Source organism: Lissotriton vulgaris, chromosome 10 (assembly GCF_964263255.1).
Source record: "Lissotriton vulgaris chromosome 10, aLisVul1.2, whole genome shotgun sequence".
Classification (NCBI taxonomy): domain Eukaryota; kingdom Metazoa; phylum Chordata; class Amphibia; order Caudata; family Salamandridae; genus Lissotriton; species Lissotriton vulgaris.
In genome coordinates, this window is record NC_141698.1 from 537,713,081 (window position 1) to 537,736,357 (window position 23,277).

At 43.1% G+C, this 23,277-nt stretch overlaps 1 protein-coding gene across 2 annotated transcripts in view; it reads right to left on the reverse strand.

The window, feature by feature from the left end:
- Nucleotides 1-23,277, reverse strand: part of LOC147688482 (UPF0764 protein C16orf89 homolog) — a 555,634-nt gene that overhangs the window by 298,231 nt on the left and 234,126 nt on the right. For both annotated transcript variants that reach the window (XM_086941376.1, XM_086941377.1), the window contains exon 2: nt 20,928-21,077. In XM_086941376.1, coding sequence (XP_086797502.1) covers nt 20,928-21,077 — 150 coding nt within the window. The remainder of the gene's footprint in view (nt 1-20,927; nt 21,078-23,277) is intronic.

The window sequence follows — 23,277 nt, forward strand, 5'->3', positions numbered from 1 at the left end:
ATGCTTCCCCTTCAGATTCATTTGTCCACATTACGTAATATAGATTCTAAGATTATATCTTTTGTATGGGGATCAACAAATCCCTGCTTAACTGTGACAAAGCTGAAATCACAACACTCTCATGGAGGTTTGCCTCTCCCGTCGATGTAACATTTCACCCTTGCATTGCAGTTATCTCAAGTGGCGTACATGCCAACTGACATCTCTGATACACCACAATGGGTGCAAATAGAACAACACCTCCTATCCACAGCAGTGGGCCTTTCATCCTTGTATGGGACAGGAACAAGCTGCCTTGACCCTAATAATCCATTACTGTCAGCAATGCGCAAAACTTGGCAAAGGGCACCTGGTCTGATGGGGTTTAATCCGCGTATACAAGAGAAAGCCCCTGTGTAGAATAATGCAGGTATCCGCCTCAAAGGAAAAGTTTTATCCTGGCCCCAGTGGAAAGCAGCAGGTATTTTCACATTAGACCAGCTTCTCCATGATGGATGCCTCAAATCTTTTGAACAACTAACAGAAGAGTGTGGTCTTCCGGCGCAGCATGCTGAAAACTACACACAACTTCGTAACTGCTTAAATAAGAGTCAAGGACAGAGGTCTTCAATCTGTGGGGCGCCACCACCAGGGGTCCGTGGAGTCCTGGGAAGGGGGCCGCACATTCCCCAGCCTCTCTTTGCCTGAATTCTAAAACAATTGCTTTGGTTTGGGAAAAGGAGAGCAGTCCTGGGACAGCTAACATCGATCATTTAAAATGCCTCCGCTGAGTCTCCTGTACCGTGAAAAGCTTTTGTGTCAGGGTGCCTGGCAGCTTGATAGAAATGCAAATGTGCCCCATTTGTTAATCTGCAACTGTAAAGGGTTCTTGGGACTGGTAAATCACTCCAACCTTTGTGATGGTAAAGAGGTTTTTTAGGTTTCGCCTGGCCGTAGCACTGCGCAGCAGTGCTCGCCAGGCAATCTTATGATCCTACAGTGTGGGGCTTTGTCCTGCCTTCTCTTCCATTGGCTAGCTCTATAAATGGAGGCTAGCCATTGGAAGAGATTGGCTGTCAATCACTCTTTCCCCGTCACAACGTGATTTGGGGGCGTTTCCGTGTCTTTTTTTAAGTCCCGCCCTCTCCTCTTCCCATTGGCTGGAATTTTACCTTCCAGACAATGGAAAGGGGAGAGCACGAAAAACACGCCCCCAAATCCCTACAGGGCGCGCTGTGCTTTCGCTTGTTTTATATTGCAATGTGTAATTATATGTTCAATGGATTTCAATGTGATGACGAGTAGTTTAATGGTGACAAGTTATGAAACATTATATTATGCCCATCTCATTTTGACAGCTGTGTCATCAGATCATCGCTGTTCCTATTTTAGGTATTTTAAAATGTGGATTAGAACTAGAAGCAGCAATTTGGGAAAAATGCTACTTTCATCCTTATGCTTCAATGCGTTTTAGAAAGCCGGGATGCTATTCGTCAATAGAAAATATATTTCAAAATAAACTTTTTCCCAAATAGGAGCAATATTGTTATGTCTTCCGGTGTACCCTGTAAGCTGTACGACGGTGTTTGTTGGAGTCCGATGATATTGGCAACAGTAAAGTAGCTGTCTCAGATTTCCGAGGTACATCAGGAATAGTAAGATGGCGTCAGTTGGCTTCCCGAGATGCTTCAGGAACAGTAAGATGGCGGCTGGGGAGCTCTGAGTGTCAGTCGAACGGTTCGTGGGTCGCGTCTCCCAGGATGTCAGAGCCGCTGGGGGTACGGCGGGCCGAGTCTGCACGGGCACGCCGTGCCGAGCAGCTGCGGCGCTGGCGGGGCTCTGAGGCAGCGTCAGCTGCCCTGGAGGAGAGCGGGGAGCGGCGGCCCCGGGTGCGTTTTGAGGACGGCGCCGTATTTCTAGCTGCCTGTTCCATTGGGGATACCGAGGAGGTGACGCGGCTCTTGGCTCGTGGGGCGGACATCAACACTGCCAATGTGGACGGGCTGACCTCCCAGCACCAGGTGAGAGTACGTGACTGGTGGAGAGTGCACCTCTCTTAGAGGAATTGCACTCTAAACGGGCACCTAAGTGAAAATGATTCAAGAGCTGAAAAGGCATATAGCTTGAGTATTTTAGCTTTTGCACCTGGTGTGTCTGGTGGTAGCATACCCCACACCAGGTAAAGTGGTAGTTTGCTTTCATGTTTGCGGTACTAGCTTTTAAATAAGAGCTGTGTATGCTAAGAAGGCGAATAGCAATACCTACAAGTCAATGGAACAATACAGCATAGAGATGCTTGGCATGTTTATAAAATTAGGGGCAAGTCGCCTGACGTGTGGCGACTGTCGAGGAATGTATCAACAATGGGGGCAGTGGCAGAAGTATGCTGGGCTATAAAAAGAAAATGAATCTGGCTGTAGAGTTGATAGCGGAATCAAAATAAAGATATGTTAATCAGCAGCGGTTTATATTTAGAAAGCGGACAGCCGATGAAGGGATGCTGCTTAAGCATTATAGGAATGTGGAACAGTGATCAGAGATGTTGATTACAAACGACACAAGGGGCAGTTTTACTGAAAGATGGTGCTGCACCAGGGCATTGGTACCTTTGCCCTGGTAACGGTATCGTGGAACCATCTGGTACCCATATGTTTCCTCCTATCACAAGCAATTCGTCAGTGAAATAGCGACCGCTGGAAGTTACACTTCAGCAGTGCAGTACATGTGTTCTAACAGACGCATGTCTCCCCCTAGTGCATTTGTAAGGAATTCTTATTCACACTCTCACCGCGAAGTCTTCTTGCTGTCCCTCCCTCGCCAGGACAGTGGGCACTGTCTCATGGGGTGAGGGATGGTCATCGGTACAGGACAGTGACGAACGTGCCACCTCCACCATACAGGGGTTAGAGACATGTTTGCCTCAGTGGACAATGAGTTACTGGGCCTGTGCCCACAGAAGGTAGTTATTTCGTTCACCAAACAGTAGGCTTAATGGCCAAAGTGCACCACCGGTTGATACAAGAGAGAGTGTAGAGTGCCACAAAGCGGTGGGGGCTTGTTTTGTTAGGTGCGGGGGGAGTGGGTGTGTGGGTGTGGCTCTGGGTGTGTGTGTGTGTGGCTCTGGGTGTGTGTGTGGCTCTGGGTGTGTGTGTGTGTGGGGCTCTGGGTGTATGGCTCTGGGTGTGTGTGTGTGGCTCTAGGTGTGTGTGTGTGGCTCTGGGTGTGTGTGTGTGTGTGGCTGTGTGTGTGTGTGTGTGTGGCTCTGGGTGGGTGTGTGTGTGTGTGTGTGGCTCTGGGTGCGTGTGGCTGGCTCTGGGTGTGTGTGGCTGGCTCTGAGTGTGTGTGGCTGGCTCTGGGTGTGTGAGTGTGGTAGTAAATGCTGTCTGCTGAGCTCGCCCGTAGGGTACAATAGGTCTCACATTTGCGAGAAATTAAGCTATTGGCAATGTAATTGACAATGCCATTTATTTATCTGTTTTCAAAACCAAAACACATAAATACAAATTTTGTCATTTACAATGCCAATAGCTCTAACCTTTCCAAAGGCGAAACCGTTGCATTGTAAATGCTTGTTTTTTAGTGGTAGTGCAGAGTTAACAACTGAGCTGTGAAGTGTTTGCTTTTATTATTAACTGTACTTACATCGCCCTTAGTACCCATAAGGAGGTGTTGAAGGGACAGTTATTTAAAAAAATTACATTACATAAGCCCTAGTATTCCTAAAATCTAAATTTTGGAAGAACCATTTTATTGCAAAACTATTTATACCTTTTGTATCCGTCTATATTTTACTGTGTGTAATGTAATGTAAGTATAAATTAATGACCTACATACTCATAACGCTTTCTGTCACAGGCCGTGACCACGTAGCACTAAAAATACACTATTCTCCACTACACCAACCAAGATTTAATTCTGTGCCTCTCTGGTTACCCATGGATCTATGTAGTGCATTAGCTAATAGAGGTTTCATAATGTACTAAAGTGCATTTCCGACTTAATAACAACTTTTTGTCATTTACACTGCCCATTATTTTATATGTAAGGTACATGATGTTGAAAGACCTAAATTACATACAGAATATTTTGGGGCTTATTTATGAGAGGCTTGCGCCACCAGAGAACCAGTTTTTTTTAACGCTCTGGGGGCGCAAGCATAACAACCATTCCTATGAGGAGACGTAAAGTCACCCTACATGGCTTTGCATGGCCTCATAGATATGGAATTAGACAAAACAGGGCAAGTTGCTGACTTGCCTAACTCTGCATCAAGGAGGTGTTCCATGTGCGCTGCATTGGTGTTCCCACGCAACATCCAATGCAAGGGGAAAGAACAGGAATGCACCGTATTTCATAAATATGGTGCATTCCTGCCCTACCACATTGGCGTAGGGCAGGGCAGCAAGAAGCCTTGTAGCGCTGCCTGACCCCAATTCCTCGTAAATGACGCCCTTTGCTTTTAGCGACACCTTCAACTACACCCCCACACTCACTGGCGTTTGGTGTGCTAAACACTGTTTAATATTATTTCCTCACTGTAAAAATGATTTTGTGTGCAAATTGGGGGCGTTTATGGTTGTCGATGATGAGGAGTACCAGGTTCTAGAAATTTTTATCAGGAGGGGGTCCTTACTCCTAAAAAAGTTTGGCAAGTGGGTCTCCGAATCAAAAATTCTGAAGACCTCCGGTCTAGGATCACATCTCTGGTTACCACAATCTTCACCAGTAGTATCATATCTGCACACTTGGGGGAAGCATAAAGGAATTACTTCTGGTTTAAACAGGATGCTTACATCACATCTGTTTGCACAGCCCGTATCCAGAGATCTTCGTATCAGATGGCAAACCCGTTTATTTGTTTCTTACGAAGATAGAGAATGGATGGACATATTTGAAAATCTAAACTTTGGTGCCTCTGAGGCCAGAATTAAATTTTGTTCATTTAAAATTCTTCACGACTGGCATTGGTCACCGGTAAAATTACACAGTACAGGGTTGCTTCCAAATACCACTGTTGGAGGTGCACTGCAGTTGGTTGACTCACATTATATGTAATTGGCTTATGGTTCAATCCTATTGGTCTTACATAGGCCAAATTTTAAATAATACACTACCTGTACATCTCCCACTTACATCCACCACCATTCTCTTAAATGATATCCGAGGCCTCCCGAGCCTCACCAAACCACAACGCCATCTTATGCACACAGCTCTAGCCACCACTAAAATATGTATATTATGACAATGGAAGTCACCAAACCCACCATCACAAGAGGCCTGTCTGGTGGCCATGATACATACTGCCTCCAATGAACAAGTTATTTATAATATTCAAGACCATACAGATTTATTTCTGCAAATATGGGATCCTTTCTTGCATGTAGAAAGCGACCAATGCGGGCAAGATTGAGAATGTAGATCTACTGTTAAGATCATATCTCACAGCCATCAAACTCTCATACATGTTTACGTAGTTCCATAGAGGTCTGGGAACTACTCTGTTTCACTTTATTTATTCTTTATATGATTAATATTATACCAGATGCTGCTTCAATTCCCACTCCGTATTTTAATTTATCAAGTTTCTAATTTAAAGCATATTTTGCTTGTAATGATATACCTCTATATCTTTTTCATTTCCACATCTGTTTTTATTTTTTTCTTGCTCCCCCCATTTCTTTTCTTTCTTTTCTACATGCACGCTTTTTATACCTCCTATTCCTTTTCATATATGAACTTGCAGTAAAAGCAATACTATAATAAAAATAGTTCAATGGTTTTAAATCGTATACTGAAATTTCAAGTTAATCTTCAAAAAAGACACATATATGTGTGTTATTATAATCTCTTCTTATATTACTGGTATTTATGACTTATGAATTTAATTTATATATTCATTAGTGAGTTAGAGGAATTTTTTCAACACGTTTATAAATAGCTATATTTTGAACTTTAGGCTACATTTGATTTCATGTATGTAAAATTGCAATTTACATATTTTACTTTTACCTTTCCTTTTAATATATATTCAAATGAACTTGTCATTTATTAATCATATAAAAGCATAGTACTATATAAGTTTAAATGCACTTGTTTATTCATCCATTATAAGTATATGGTTCATGCTATAGTATTTGTAATTTATATTGCGAAAGAATTATAACACAAAAAAAACAAAGGGCTGTGAAGTGGGTGCACAATGAGGGCTACAGGTCCACTAGTAGCCTTTAACTTACAGACCCTGGGAACGAACATTTGGTACCATATAATAGGGGATTACAAGTAAAATAAATGTGCCATTCAAGTGTAGGCCAAATTGACCAAGTTTTAGGGAGAGAGCTTAACACTGGTTAGTTCATAGCCCTAAAGCCAAGAAAAACGAATTTAGAAAAACAGTAGGGGTGAAGGGAAAAGAGCAAGGTCTAAAAGCTACTCTTATCTCTTCACAGATCCTACTTTTTTGTATTTCCCTGCTCCATCTTTCTAGAACTTCCTCATTTATCCACAGCTTATCTCCCCAAACCACAGGCATCTCCAATCAACCCTGATCACTTTCCACCGCACTATCATCTCTTCAAATTGGTTTGGTCTCTTTATCTATCATTAATTCCTTCATTTCCCCCCAAACCAGATTTTCCTCAGAACCCTGATATCTAATTGTATCTTCAGCATCTCTTCGCAGCCTCAACATATCTCCCTCGCCCCAGCACCATCTTTTCAATATTATCCAGCATCCCCATATCTCTTGCCTTTGTGTGTTCTAGGCAGTGTTCACAATAATACAATGATTAAAATGATTTCCTTCGTATTTCTTGGTATGTTTGTTGTCATGCGTGGAATGTGTAGCTGGTAATATTTGTTTAGGTTATCTGTTTATATATTTATGTATTGCTGTCCCACATGATGTTTGATTTGATATATTGTCCTGCCATGGTGTGGGCTTCTCCTACGCCAAACACATATGTGTTTTATCTATTGCGTGTGAACTGTCTTTTACCAATTCACTGTCTACCTTCTATCAGGCAATCTATATTTTAACAGGTCAGAGTTAACATTTTAGTCCACTACAGGGAAGGCTTCCTCCATGCTGGCTTATCATAATGACACTGTTTTCTGCTTTGTGACAGCGAAGAAGGGATCTGTGCACTTTCTGGGGTTTTTAGGGGGGAATCTTAAGCACCCAGTTAACTCAAAAATATTTTCGTGTTAGTGCATAAGGGCTCAGTTACTACATAAGGGCTCAGCGTCTTACGCGCACGAATTGTTGATTGCTAACATCGTTGCGCCAGCGCTTTGTTGTTAACTGTGATTGCTGCAAGCGTTTTAACTTTGCTGATGCTATTTAAAAAAAATTGTTGTTCTCTTGCCACATTGCACGCTGACTCCCCGGTCCACCGCAGCAATTTATGCTGTTTGTAGTGGAGGGAGGTAAAGCGTCCTTACTTCCTGGTTGCTCCACGCAGGGCGGCCATCTTTGGAGGGTGACGCTCTAGTCTCCCCCTTCTCCCTGACTACATAAGGGCTCAGCGTCTTACGCGCACGAATTGTTGATTGCTAACATCGTTGTGCCAGCGCTTGGTTGTTAACTGTGATTGCTGCAAGCGTTTTAACTTTGCTGATGCTATTTAAAAAAAATTGTTGTTCTCTTGTCACATTGCACGCTGACTCCCCGGTCCACCGCAGCAATTTATGCTGTTTGTAGTGGAGGGAGGTAAAGCGTCCTTACTTCCTGGTTGCTCCACGCGGGCGGCCATCTTTGGAGGGTGACGCTCTAGTCTCCACCTTCTCCCAATCTATCTATCCCCTTACTCTCCCGCGCAGCAGTGACGCGCAGCGGGAGCGCCATAGACGCGCCGAAGAGGCGCCAAAGAGAAGCCAGTCTGCGCCAGTCCGCGTCCAGACGCTTCCAGCTTACGGGCTGTGCCGGTACCATGGTAGGAAATCTCCTTACTTACAGTTCATCCTCTCTGCAAGCCTTACGACCCTCCACCAACCCTTTATGCCTTCACTCGACCCTCCCTATTAATACGAAGGCTCACTGTAAATTGTGTGACTGGAGTATGTCCTCCCCATACACTGGGAAACTTCATTCCTTACACAAATGGAGAATGTTCCTTCTCAACTGTCGGTCTTTAACGAAGCACCATACTGAACTGGCCATTTTGATAGAAGAGCTAAACCTCGAAGCCCTCTTCCTGACAGAAACATGGCTTCAGCTAGAAAGTGACCCGACCACATTGTAGGCTACCCCCCAAGGTTACACTCTCAAACGTCTGGACCGCCAGACAGGCAGAGGCGGTGGATTGGCCATCATTTATAGAGATAGCTACAGATGCCGCATCACCTCATCCACCACACCAGCCTGCGAGAGCCTACACTTCACTCTAGAATTCTCTCCCACCACCACCTTTTCTGGCATCCTAGCCTATCGACCACCTGGCGCCCTTAACAATTTTGTCACTAACATGACAGACATTGCCGCCAATGCTGTGCTCACCTCGGCAAATCTTACTTTGCTGGGTGACTTTAATCTACACCTAGATGACCCCCATGACACATCAGCCAATAGTCTTCGATCTAACCTTGAGGCTATTGACTTATGCCAAAAGGGCTTTCACTCGACACACACCAAGGGACACCTCCTAGACCACATCTATAGTAATCTAGACAGCCTAACTGTCGAGATTCCTATTCCACTGCCCTGGGCTGATCATTTTTTAATACCCTTCACATGGTCCATAAGCTCCCCCTCCACTTTTCAAAATCTCAATAAGCATTGGGGAAGGAAATGGGCCTTGCTCCCGCTCCCTGAATGGGAATTGGCTCTCACCAAACACCCACCCCAGAAGGCGACTAATCCCAATACTGCCACAGTTAATTTTGATAACTGGATCTCCAGCACCCTTGATCAAGTTCTCCCGAGGAACCCCCTGAAATCTATAACTAGACCCAAAGTCGCTCCGTGGTATTCGCCCGCCCTCAGAACAATGAAGCAATCCTGCCGCAAACTTGAGAGAGCTTGGAGGCAGGACTGCTCACAACTTAGGAAGGCAGAGTACAGAGCCGCAATAAAGCTCTACAAAAGTGAAATAATAGCTGCACAAGCCCACTTTTATGATTCGAAAATTAATTTGGCCGCGAACGCTCCTAAAGAAATCTTCAAAATAGTCAAATCCTTATTCTCTCCCTCCCTTGAGTGTCTGTCATCAGACGGCGCACAAATCCGTTGTAACAACCTTGCCACTTTTTTCTCCCAAAAAATTCAGGCCATTTATTCCTCATTTAGCACGGGCAAGGATGACACGGAACCTACCACTCCTACAGATTCCGACTCTCCCGTCCCCTGTCTGCTGGACAAATTTCCACTCCTCGACCCCATTACATTAGATAGATTGATTCCTAAAATCACCTCGGGATCTCCTAATGATCAAGCACCCCCTCAGACTCTCATTAAGGTCATTGACACCATTCGTCCGGTCATCTTGGATGTCCTTAAAGCTTCCATCAACTCTAATTCCGTCCCAGCTCTGTGGAAGTGCGCGATGGTTAAAGCTTTATTGAAAAAGCCCACATTGGACCAGAACAACTTGGCCAACTATTGCCAAATTTCCTTGCTTCCCTGGATGAGCAAACTGCTTGAGAGGCACGCCAACAACATCTTAGTGGATTATTTAGAGTCCAATAGTCTGCTCCGTGCCTCTCAGACAGGGTTCCGTCCTCAGCACAGAACTGAAACCGCTCTCTTGGCGGTGACGGAAGAAGCCAGAGCTGTGTTGGACCGGGGAGGAAAAGCCGCCATCATATTACTTGACTTCAGTGCCGCGTTCGACACGGTCAACCATGCCACATTATTACAGTGATTGAATGGTTTGGGCATGTCGGGCGCGGCCCTGGAATGGCTTACCTCCTTCCTGGATGAACGATTCTTCCAGGTGTTTGAAGGTGAGACAGTCTCCCCCAAACATCCACTTAGCTGTGGGGTGCCCCATGGGTCCTCCCTAAGCCCTACTATTTTTAATGCCTATATGGAACCTCTAGAAAAGTTAGTCCATCCCTTTGGTGTGTGTATCGTTACCTACGCCGACGACACCCAATTGGTGGTCTCTTTGGACCACTCTGAGGGATCGTCCAACACCTTAGGTCCCTGTCTAGAGGCTGTTGCTAGGTGGATGCAATCTTCCTGTCTTAAACCTAACGGGGAGAAGACAGGGATTATGCTGTTGGGCAACCCTCCCCCGTCTGCCCTAGCATCCATCTGGCCCTCATGTCTCGGCCCTCCTCCCCCCCCCCCAAACCTCAGATAAAGAGCCTCGGAATATGGCTTGACAAAGCGCTGACTTTTCGGTCCAAGCCACTAAAACTGCCTCTACATGTATTGGGCTCATGAAAATGCTCCGCAAAGTGCTCCCGCTGCTCCCATTCCTGGCGAGGAGGATCATGGTCCAGGCCCTGATACTCTCCCGTCTGGATTATGGATATACCTTATACATAGGAGCCCCGGCAGCAGTGACCAATAGGCTCCAAGTCACGCAAAACTGTGCCGCCCGATTACTGTATAACATTCCCCGCTGGCAGTCAGCTAAGAAAGCTCTAAAAGAACTTCACTGGCTCCCAGTAGCGGCCAGAGTGCAGTTCAAGGCCATGTGCATTCTGCACAAATCCTTTCACCGCACTGGCCCTGTAATCCTGCACCCCATAGTTGCGCCTTACACCCCGTCTAGAGCCCTGCGCTCTAGCTCTTTACATCTAGCAACTACTACTAAAATCAACAAAGCCCGCTGGGGCGGTCGTTCCTTTTCCCACACTGCGGCCAGGCTTTGGAATTCTCTCCCGCTCTCCCTTTGAGAGAACAGTAACCGTATGTCCTTCAGAAAGGCCTTAAAAACTCATCTGTTTGCAAAAGCGTGTTGATCTACCCTGAGCTCGCCACAAGCAATCAGTCAAAAGCGCTGCGAGGCCTCCGGGTAGTTATGCGCTATATAAGTGCAATTTTTCATTTCATTTCACTTCATTTCAGTGCAATCTGGATGGCATCAGATATCGGAATCACAAAGAGGCACTTCTTGCCCTGTTTTTCTGAGCTTTGCTGTCAGCAAAACGGGCACTAATTCGAGGTAATGTATGCCCTTAATACAACAAAAAGGAATGCATATATATATCTTCTGCACCCGTGTAGAAAACCGGAACATGAAAGGTCTCCTGGAGGTATATTTATCAAACTTTCACGTAAAGCAAGCCACCTTGATGTGCTGTGTGGAAGGGCAGGAAGGCGCTCTATTTAAAATTATATAGTGCATTAATTTCCTGCAGCATGTTTGGCTGCCAAGCACCAATGCAGGTACGTTTGCACCTTGGTACAAGGGGGCCTGTGTAGTAATCAGGATTATTTTTGTGCAGCAAAGGACACCTTCCTGCATAAAAATAATTATGAGAGGCATTTTCCTCTTGAGGGAAAAATTAGGAGAAATGAAGATATTCCTCCTCGTTACCCCCTCCCCCCCTCCCCATCTCTCCCCCCCTTCCCCCGGGAGGCATAGCATTTTGATGCATTACCAGCCTACCACTGTTGTTAAATCTGGGAATATGCCAAAATCCATAGGTGGATGGTGGGAATACGCCTGCTACACCCCAAAACACCTTCCTGGGGCAGATTAACGCCATGCAGGGCCACACAAGGCCTTGCGAGGCGTGATAAACCTGAGTTTGTTGTTGCGTTGCCCTTGCGCCCCCTTGCGTGGCACAAGGGCGAAGCAATATAATGACAAATATGCCTCATGCTATTTAAGTTTTTGTGTTTTCTTTACAGCTTTTTATCGGAACCCTGTCATATATACACAAACTACGATCATCACAACCAATTCTAGTATGAATCCTTCTGCTCATGATCTTTTTCACATGACAATGTCTCTCCTTAATTAATTCTGTCTTTTATACATTATTTTTCTGGGGATTGTTAACATTGACGAACATATGCTGAGATGGTTCGTGCCCAATAGAAGCAACACTTTGCATTATATGTTGAAAACAGCTACACAACATTTCCCTAAACCAAGAAAGATCAGGAAATTACCTTAAAAGTTTTGGTAATTTTGTACAGTGCTTTTGGATTTATGCAAGGAGACATTTTTAAACGGCAAAACTCAAATCATTTGCAAGGGAAACCGTTAGATTTGGCATCTTTTGGTGTGTTTCCCCTATCTTTTTTTTTTCTGACCTTCCGGTTTTTACTCTGTTTTTGTTGGTTTAGTGTCTCTGCCCACTTTCTCACTGCTGTTCACTGTTAAAGTGCAAGTGCTCCTGTTGTAAATTGTTGTTATGATTTCATGATTGGTTATTTGATTTACTAGCCAGTCACTAGTACAGTGCACTGGTTGTGCCCAATACCTGTAAATCAAATGCTGCTAGTGGGCTTGCAGCACTAGTTGTGCCACCAACACAAGCAACCCTTCAAAGGTAACTCAGACCTGCCGCTGTGGTGTCTGTGTGCAGTCTAGTGCTGCCATCTCGACTTGGCAAGTGCACCCATTTTCCAGGACCTACCCTTCCCTTTTCTTGCATGTAAGTCACCTGTTAGGTAGTCACAAGGTACCCCTGTGGGCAGGGTGACATGTATGTGAAAGGTAGAACATGCCCTGATGTGTGTGGCATGTCCTGATAGTGAAATACAGCAAATTTCGTTTTTCATTACTGAAAGGCTATCTGGCCCATAGGAGCAGCATGGGAGTTAATTTATAGCATCTTATAAATATAACTTCCCTTTGTGACCAGATAGGAAAAAAAAGTTTGGTATGCCTGAAATCAGAATCTAAATATGCATCTTTTAGTAAAAGTGATTTTTATATTCTGTCTTTGAAAATACCACTTTTAGAAAGTAGGTATTTTCTTGCTTAGCCATCCTGCGTGCCTCTGCTAGGATATGGATTCACTATCTGGCTTTGGAGTGACAGGAGCTAGGTATGTGCAGTGGCTCCAGAGAGTCTGATGGGTCAGGGCTGGGCTGAATAGACCTGGGCTGCATTTAGAGTACTGGAAGGAGATTTCCTTGCACCAGAATGGGCCTGGTCTGCCTTCCACAATGCTGGCTCCACCCCCTGCCAGGAATTTGGGCCAGAGATGACAGAACTGGTTTGGACTAAGCACAGACAATGTCTGCCTGAGAGTACAAAGTATTTTGGGGTATAAATATTCGGGCCCAGACCCCAGAACTTTAGAACTCTTTCGGAACCAAGAACACTGCCAAGAAGAAGAGCTGGAGAAGCTGTGTGGAGAGAATAGCACTTTGCTGTGGGCTTTGCTGTGTTGGCTTGCAGTGGCTGCTTCTGTCTTTGGCAGTGAAAGGACTGGACTGAACTTTCTACAACTTCCTATTTTTGAGTTTCGCCAAGCGCTTGAGGTAGAGCTTGCCCCTTTTCAAGAAGTCTCAGGAACAGCAAAGACTTGAAGTTCTTCTGTCATTAGCACTGGGGATTGTGTGTTTTGTGCTCTACTATGCCGCTACCAACTCCGTGTCATGAAGGCACCGCCGCACCGCAACCCTGGTCTCACCGACGACGCCACCTGATGCCGCCACAAACCGCTGCTTGCACCACGACCTGTGGGCACCGCACTCGACACTGCTTTGCTGCACGCCTTCACCCTGGTATCCCTGATGGTGACACTCTACGCCAACACCGATGCCGCTGCTTGCACTGTGGTTCGAGGGCACCGCTCGTAAGTTACACAACGCACTATCCTCACCCCGCACCGCAGCCTGGCCTACCGACGCCGGGGCCATCGAATCCTGTTCATCAGCCGACTACAGCGCTTCAGCAACGACGATGCCGGTGCTTGCACCATGACCTGCCAGCACTGCGACAAGCGCCGCATCACTTTGCACCGCAGCCCCGGTCTCACGGACGGCTCTGGACAACCGTTACGCATTCGCTGCCTAAACCACGAACGCAGGGCAGCACAAGTCACACCACTGCACTTTGCACCGCAGCCCCGACACCTGCCGATGCCGGCACTTCCGACTTCTTTAGGGAAGAGTTTGATCTGCAATGCTTGTGACTTCAAGGGCCCGACGACTCTTGCACCGACCTCTGGAACCGATGCCTGTGGACGCTAGCCTTCGGGGCTCATCGAGAGGTTACTGATGCCCTGCATTTCTAAAGGTACTGTTTTGCCGGTCTTCTCAACACCTTAGCTGGCCCGCGACAACGCAATCAGCCAGAACTGCTTGCATTTGTTGCTCACAATTCTGTGATATCCCCAGACGGAGCTATCAACTTCCAGGAGCGATTTTCTAAGTCTATTTGGATTACTGAAGATTTCTAAATGTAGTATTGTGAATTTTTATCATTTTTATCTTGTTTTAAGTATATAAACTATTGGATATTTTTCTAAAACTGGTGTAATGTCTGTTTGTAGTGTTTGAACAATATTAGTGTTGGTTACGTGCAAATACTCTACACACTGCCTCTAAGATAAGCCTGACTGGCTTGCGCCCAGCTACCAAGGGAGTGAGCAGGGGTTATTTTAGGAATGCAACTCCATTATCCTGACTAGAAGGAAGGGTCCCTACTTGGACAAAGGTGCAAACACTTGCCAACTAGAGCCCACCAGTAACATGTTATGGGACCCTCACATGCCTTTTGATCTGTTTGAGCAATCTACATAAAACAATGTAATGCTCAGATTTTGTGTAATGAATGTTGTTTAACTTAAGTTTGATGTAAATTACTCAATGAAGACTGGTTAATAAGGGTGCAAACTATAAAACTGCAACTGTCCTTCTCTGAACATCAGTAATATGGCACTAAATAAAACAGTCAGATACCCAATGGCATAATTACATTATGTTAGGTTATGTTATTCACATACTTAGGCTCTCATTGCCAGGTTATCATTGAAGCTCGAACTGGTAGTTATGGTAACTGTAGGGATTCGTAATTCCTGGATTCTAAATAATTGCACTATTCTGATCTTTTACTTATGAAATTGGAAATTACGTCATAAAATTGGTGTTTCCGTACTGTTTTCTCTGGGGGCTTCCTGAATTCTAGTTACATTCTCTGGGGTTCATTCTGCCATGTTTGATGTGGAGAATGCAGCCCCAGAAAGATCAGAGTTGATTTACTTACAATAATACTGCATTCGTCCCTACAATTTGGGCAGGAACTCTCATTTCCACCTAAATCTGGATTTGAAGTACCTATTTTGTTAGAGTAAAAGAAATGTGCATTTGCAGCAGGTAATAAAAAAAGGTACTGTAGGGACAAGAGGACTCAAAAGAGGTTTAACCCCTTCGATGCTGATGACGAGCTCCGCTCGTCATCAGCCACGGTGGTCGTGTGCTGATGACGAGCTGAGGTCGTCATGTAACACGGCTTTTGGAAAAAAGCCGCGCAAAAATAACCCCCGCATGCATGTGGTTAAACTAAATAGTTGGCAGGGCACATATTCATGGAGGATAGTATACTCTACTTTTGTATAAAGTGAATGCCTGAAAGATACAACATTCAGACGGGCAAACTAGAATGACATTGTACCTTACTGTAATTTCTCCAACAAAGCATTTCTTAACTATAATGATTCATCAAAGCGCATTAGTCAATGGATGGCACATTGCCCTGTGGTGGGGATGGGGGAATAGTTGGAACATTGCTGAATTGAAGTGTGGCCTACCTGCTAAGCGTTTTGGTGTTGTGACTAGTCTTTTGATCTCCTAGGTCGTTGTCCCTCAGTGTGTGATGGCAGGAAGAGGAGTGAGAAATAGAATGTATGTAGTATATTAAATCATTATTGTACATGAATGATTGAGTCTTTATTGAATTCACCCATGAGTAAGAGGGGGGCAGCCCACAGAATGCACTGGATACAGTAAGTCGTGGCAAGTGCGGTTAATGTTCCCTTGTCCAGACAGATAAGTGACCATGGTAAATTATCTCAGTCCCTCTCTCTCCAGGAAGCAACAAATAGTACATGAGAAATACATCCATTGAAATCCTTGTTGGCGCTAGCTGGGACAAATAGGAGTGCCCCATTAGGTACCCAGTATAGAAGTTTCATAAGGTATACCCAGGAGCAACAGAGGAGAAGTCTATAGAATGCATGATTTACTGTCAACCAGCATATATGCCTAAATGGTTTACCCAGGAGTGATAGAGGAATGAGCCATGTGAGTTAGCAGACTGCAGACTGGAAGAGGAACTGCTCCATAGGGTCGACCGAGGAGTGACGGGCGACCAAACACATTAATGCTCTGAATATAGTCATGTACAATAAAATGGAATAATTAGTGAATGGTCAATAGAAGCGACAGAGGAGTGACGACATTTGCAAACCACAGGCATACATTTCTTATTGTGTAGTGTAGCAGGGGTCGCTGTATTTTTCATCCACTATATAGCTATCACTACAGCTAGGTAAGTAGATGTGGACGTAGGAGTAGGAGTAGTAAATGTATACTTAACTTGATGATGTAGTGGTAGGTGACACAGTGGGCATGACATTTTTGTAGGACAATATTGTTCACTTCAATAAAGAGTAATACAACCAGTACTCAAGGACCTAGGTCGTAGTCAAACATTGGGTGGGGGGCATAAACAAAAATACTAGACAAGTGAAACAAATAAATGTGCCATCTTACACATGAAAGGAGGCTATGGTTGACTGTCCAGCTCATGCATCTAAAATTCACTCCTGAGGATTCTATCAGTGAGTGACGGATACACAAGTCAAGGAATACCTTGGTGTCAAAATAGTGGGTCTCTGATGCCCACACAAATGAGGAAGGGGAAGGAAGCAAAGATTGAAACAGACACCTAAGTAGAGAATGTGTAGGATCCACCCAGAAGCAATGAAGGGGGAATACAAGGACATTTGTAGACACCTTTGTAGGGCCCATGGATTACTGCCCTGGAGGGACGAACATTCAATTCACAGACACCACAGTGTCAGTGAGACTCAGGAAAGTTATGGAGGAAATGTTTTTTGATTCATGAGTGAGTGAGGAGGCAGGGGAGTATAGTAATGGAGTGGAAGGAATGCATTTGGATTAATGAGTGTGTGAGGTGGCAGAAGTGAAATATAATGAGAAGATAAGGGGATAAAGAGGGCAGAATTTCTGTGTCACTCCCCTGCCTGACCAACACAGGGAATACAGCACAAGACGTCTCTCATAACCTTTCTGTCTTTTGTCTATGACCTTGATGAATTTTCTGAGATGAGAGGGTAGCTAAAGGAAGGGAGTTGTAGGCAGCACATAATGTCACACAGCCAGCATTCCACATGATGCAGTAGGCCAATGAGATCCAGTAGGATTCATGACATCCATCAAAAGCACTACGGTTCTATAAGAGTAGCCGTAAGATTATTAACTGTGTTAGATTTCCAAATATCCTTCCAGGATATGTTAGTAGATTGAACATTTATGAGTGGTGACCATTCTTGAGTAAAATGTGAGAAGGAGGAATTAGGAGCGATAAGTATTTTGTACACTTTAGAAGCTATATGACCTGACGGCTAAACACAGAAATACAAAACTCTATACCAGAGGACTGAGACATAGAAAGTAATTGCGGGTAAGCATTAAGAACAGTATTACATAGTAATTTATATTTGGGTAATTCAGGCAAAGGTAGGTTGTATTTAGTTGGAATCACATCAAATGTGTAAAACATATCATAATGACAAATGTCAGCAACAAACAAAATGCTAGCATTAATCCATAAGTTCCAGAAAGGAATATGCTTATGCTATTGAAGTTTAGGATTGAACCAAAGAGAAACCTTTTTAGTGGAAGGCAGAGTAATATCAAATGATAAAAAGGCGATTTTAGAATTGGCAGTAATGGGGGAGCTTTCACCAAAAGAACTATTTGCCATGGTAAGAAATGCATTTAACGGATATGGGGCCAAAATATTTTTCTCCATTTAGGTGCATTAGAGAGAGGAATACTATGGAACCATAGGGAACATTGTGCCACAAGGTACTGCAATCAAATCTATTACATGTAATTGGAAAGACGCTACCTTACTTTCAGTTAATGCATGGTGGAAATGGATTATTTTTCTTAGAGGTGGGCAATGCTTATTTCCACGCTTTTCTATTGGTTCCTCTTCTTCTATATCTAAAATGTGGTCAAGTTTGGACTCCTTTATCATCACATGTTCCTCAATTTAAAATGCTTCTTTGAATTTTTATTAGTCAATCGATGTTCAATGTAGCCTTTTTTTTGTTTTAGGTTTTTTGTGTGCAATATCTTTTTTATATCTACTATGTAGTTATTAATGCATGTATAGATATTCAATTTAATTATTACTGGATATCTATATTTCCTATGTTAAATTATGCACCTATACCATATTGTTTAGTATTATTCTTTGTATTCTGTTTTTTGTATTTATGAAAAATTCATCTAATAAATCATTTTGAACTTAAAAAAGCTCTACAGTTCTCTCAAAGCTAAACCGGCAATAAAGAGAATTTGAAAAAGGAACAAAACGTGGTCCTCCCATATAGATGCATACAGCTTGGCTTTCTGTTGGTTTGAGGTAAGATCCCAGTGCTTCAAAGTCTGTGACAAGGACAATGGACAGCAAGGTAATGTTTTGTTATAGCTGAGAAGTAATGTGGCTAGTAGACAGAAAAAAGGTCACTATGTTCAGGTTTTTATAAACATACTGGCACATGCATCAAAGCTTTTTGCGATCGCAAACGGTGCGATTCGCAAAAATCGGCCATTTGCAATCACATAATTAGCTTTTGCGATACATCAAGGGTCAAGGCCCTCGCAATTTGAGAATTCACAATTAATTGCAAGTTCCCAAATTGGGATTGCATTTAAGGAATCGCAAATTGAGATTCCTTAAATGCAATGCCTTAAAGTAAATAATTAGCGATTTCGCTAATAGGGAGCGCAAATTACCATAAAGTTGAACTTCATGGTAATTTGCAAAAACTTTGAAAAATGCACTAAAGTGCAATTGTCAAAGTTCCATTTTACACACACACACATGCCCGTGGGGCATGTGTGTGTGCAAGATGTACTCATATACAGATTTCAGGGGTGCAATAGGGTGTCCTTTTGACACCCTGGCACTCTTGAAATTGAATTCTCAATTTGCGATTCTCTAATTGAGAATAGCAAATTGAGAATGTCTTCCCATTCATTCCTATGGGCCTTTAGGCCTCTAGGCCAATAGGAATGAATTGGGAGGAATTCCTTAATTGCGACTCGCAAATTTGGAATATTTAGAAATCGTTCAAGCAATTGCATCAAAGCTTTTTGCGATCGTAAACGGTGCGAGTCGCAAAAATCGGCCATTTACGATCGCAAAATATGCCTTTGAAATGCATGACACAACTTGCCACTCGCAATTTAAAAAATCGCAATCTTTTGCGATTTCTTAAATTGCGATTGCATTTAAGGAATCGTAATTTGCAATTCCTTAAATGCAATGCAATAAAGAAAAAAGAATTGAGATTTCGCAATTAAGATTCGTAATTTACCATCAAATGTAAGGTGATGGTAAATTGCGATTTCTTTGAAAAAAGCACCAAAGTGCATTTTTCAAAGTCCCATGTTATGCACACACATGCCCTTGGGGCATGTGTGTGCGTAACATGGGTGCACATATCAATTTCAGGGGTGCAACAGGGAGTAATTTTGACACCCATGCACTCTTAAAATTGCATGAGCAATTTGCGAGTACCTACTGGTAGTCGCAAATTGCGCAAGCAATTTCCCATTCATTCCTATGGGCCTATAGGCCCAAAGGAATGAATAGGAAGTCATTCATTAATTGCTACTCGCAATTTGCGACTCGCAATTAAGGAATTTGTAGGAATCGCTATTTTTTTAGCGATTCCTACATGCATAGGCTTTTGCGATTCCTTATTAGCGAATCCTTAATTTTCGCTAATAAGGAATCGCAAATGACATGTTTGATGCATGTACCAGGCTATTTTTTAGGCGATTTCTAAATGCATAGGCTTTTGCGATTCCTTAATTGTGATTCCATTAAAATCGCAATTAAGAAGTCGCAAAAGCCAACATTGATGTATGTGCCTGATAGTAGTTTTAATACTTTGCAAAGCCCAAATAATGAATCAATATGTATTCCATAGAATAACTGAAGAAAACATTTGCATCTATGAAAAAGAAGAAGCTCAGTCAATTCCTGTACCACTTCCTTTAAAGCGTCAATCGCGACTCGATGAAGCATTATACAATGTATTATTTATACTGTAAACCTGCGTATTTTCAAAAACATGAAACCCAACGAAAATTTAAATTATCTAAATGCAACAGTTTGCAACCATTTGTTTTGTTGTATAATTTTTCTGCATGCTATTTGGGTGGGTTTATGTTATGGGACTATGACGTTAACGCCGGGTAGTTGTTAGTCGAGCTCAAATGGTAAGACATAATCAAGGAATTAAAGTTTTCACCACTTGTAAGTTGAAAAATCTCTCAATATTTGCACAAAAAATCTGACAAGACATTGAAAATTGGACAATATAGACAGAGGATTTAATGGGGGTACAATGGAGAACTCTCATGATTTCAAGAACAAGAATCCTGTAAAGTGTGATAATCTAATGTGTTCGTGTGTCTCTATCATAGAGTGTGTCTGGTCTTGGAGAGCTAGAAATACCGAGGACATCTGTCGATGTTCATTGTCTACTGTCACACAAATAGTTCATTAATGAACAAAGTGAATGCATTATCTTTTCTGTGAAATTGTTCATAACAGTTTTTGGCCATCTAGCAAAAAATAAAAAAACAGAAAAACATTTAATAATATTTTACATGCACTGGCTTGTGGTAATGTTAATTTTGTTGTGAAGTTGCAGCACAAGGAAGCATGTTTTGAGGTTACCTTCGAATCCCAGGCTTCATTGAATTGCTATTGGCACAATAATATTAGAAAATATAATACAAATCCAGCCCATGTGTCTACCTTTGTAGTACTCTGAGTCGGTTTCCTTGAGAACATCCATTGTTTTTTCAATTAGAGACGAGACCTGGCTCCTGATGTTGGCAAGCTGTTGCCACTGTGATTTTATTTGTGGATCTTTTTCCCATTTCTTCAGCGCATGATTGATCCACTCTGCGGAACAAACATAAAGGATTTGCTCAACTTCACATTTCCTGTGATTGCCTCAAGTGCATAACTTGTTAAAAACATAATAATAATAATAATAATAATAATAATAATAATAATAATAATAACGATTATAATGGTAATAATAATAATAATAATAATAATAATAATAATAATAATAATAATAATAATAATAATAATAACAACAATAATATCTATAACAATCATAATGTTGGTGATGATGGTGATCATGATTAGTAGTGCGTACCCCGAAAGTATTACTTAGCAGTTGTGGTGCCATTTGATATGGTGCTGCCGAATTCCAAGGCTGTCTTGTGTGGATTACAATGTTTGCCTCTTTCTTCCACCACCCTACACTCCTCGTCTCTTTATCTCACTCTTACAGTTCTTTTTTGTCTCCAGTATCCCACTTTCTCCTTATTTTTCTATCTTTATCGTCCCTCTACTTTTCCGTTTTCTGTATTTTTCTCTTTGCCTTTATGTCAAAGTCTGATGATTAAAATCTCAGTCGCTGGCAGCCAGCGTTACCGAATGTAGGTGTTGCCGAATATCAAAGATGTTTAGTCTTGATTTCCCCTCATGCCTCCTTCCTCCACCACCATACACTTCCTTGCTCTTTATCTGGATCTTGCTGGTTCTTTTCATCACTGCTTTCTTCCTTTGACACTGTTTTTCTGACTTTCTGCTCCTCCTCCTTTCTCCTTTTCTGCCTTATGCGCTCTTATTCTGGGTCAAAAGCTATTGATGAAAAATAAGTCTCATCCCCTAGAAAGAGTGCAGTTGGGCTCCACCTGCAACCACTGACTCAAATTAAGAACTGAAAATAACTGTGAATATCTCAAAATGAATGACTGTGCCGACTAACTTCAACCACGGGTACAAATTAAATGTGAGTTGCACTTTCTACTGGATCTGGCTTCTAGCATGCTTAGAGGCCTAGCTTCAGGGGGGGTTGTTTGATGTGTGACAACCCCCAATAAATGCATTCTTGGCCTGGTAGTGGGTTCAGGGGGCCCTGAGTCAGTTCTGCTAAACCATGTCAGCTTTTTATTGTGAGCCAAGAATAAAAGACAGAACAATGATCTTGGCTGTAAAATTGGAGAGAGAGAGAGAGAGAGAGAGAGAGAGAGAGAGGATATCTTTCTGGGGCCTTATTTATCACACATTCACGCAACGCAGCATCTCTCCCCTCCACTTCACTGTTTTTTTAGTTGGGAAATGTAAGATTCACATTGCCTGAATATCATTGACTAAGTTCCGCCCCAGCGTATGCTGAGTTGTGCGCTGCAGTTTTAATGGCCTTTGCAGGCTGTACAGTCAGGTCACTGGAGAGATGTACTCTGTCGACTTGAGGAGCTACGACCAGCCAAATTGACTTCTCTGTCTTGCAGTTAGAGAACTCAGGGGCATATTACCAACAAAGTGGCGAAGAGATGTATTAGCCACCTTGGCTTAACGCCTCTCTTCGCCACTTCGGAAACGCTAGGCTGCACCATATTACCAAGGATATGCTGCAGACTAGCGTTTCCCCCTGCGATGGTGATAAGTTTTACAACTTAACGCCAGCGCAGGCAGGTAAGGTTTGTTTATGTACAGGAAGGTGTTCCTTCCTGCACATAAACAAAGCTTAAATGCCATTTTGTAACTTACATGTGTGCTGCTTCATGCAGCACACATGTAAGTTACAAATTGGCATTTTAAAAAAAAGGTTTGTTTATGAACAGGAAGGGACACCTTCCTGTACATAAAGAAACCTTGGCATTTTGCTTTTACCATGTGTGCTGCACAAGGCAGCACACATGGAAATAGCACAAACGAGGAGAAATGAAGCATTTCTCCTCGTTTCGCCACCTTAAGAACAGGTCTTTCCTGTTCTTAAATTCGGCGCTGCCACCTATTATCGCCTCTCTTGTTTATAGGTGGCAGCGTCAAAGTGAATGGGTGTTTTGGTGGAACGCCCACCGCAACACCCACTGCACGCCCCCTTTCACAATGAGTTTATCATGAAAGGAGCCCTATTACCAAGGCAGCATTAAGTCAATTAACGTGGTTTTAAGCCACGATAATTGACTTAACGCTGCCTTTATAATAGGGCGATGCAAATATCGTCGCATTATCGGTAGAAAAGTGCCGATAACGCGGCGATAAAGAGCTTGATAATATGCCTCTCAATGCCTTTAGAGGA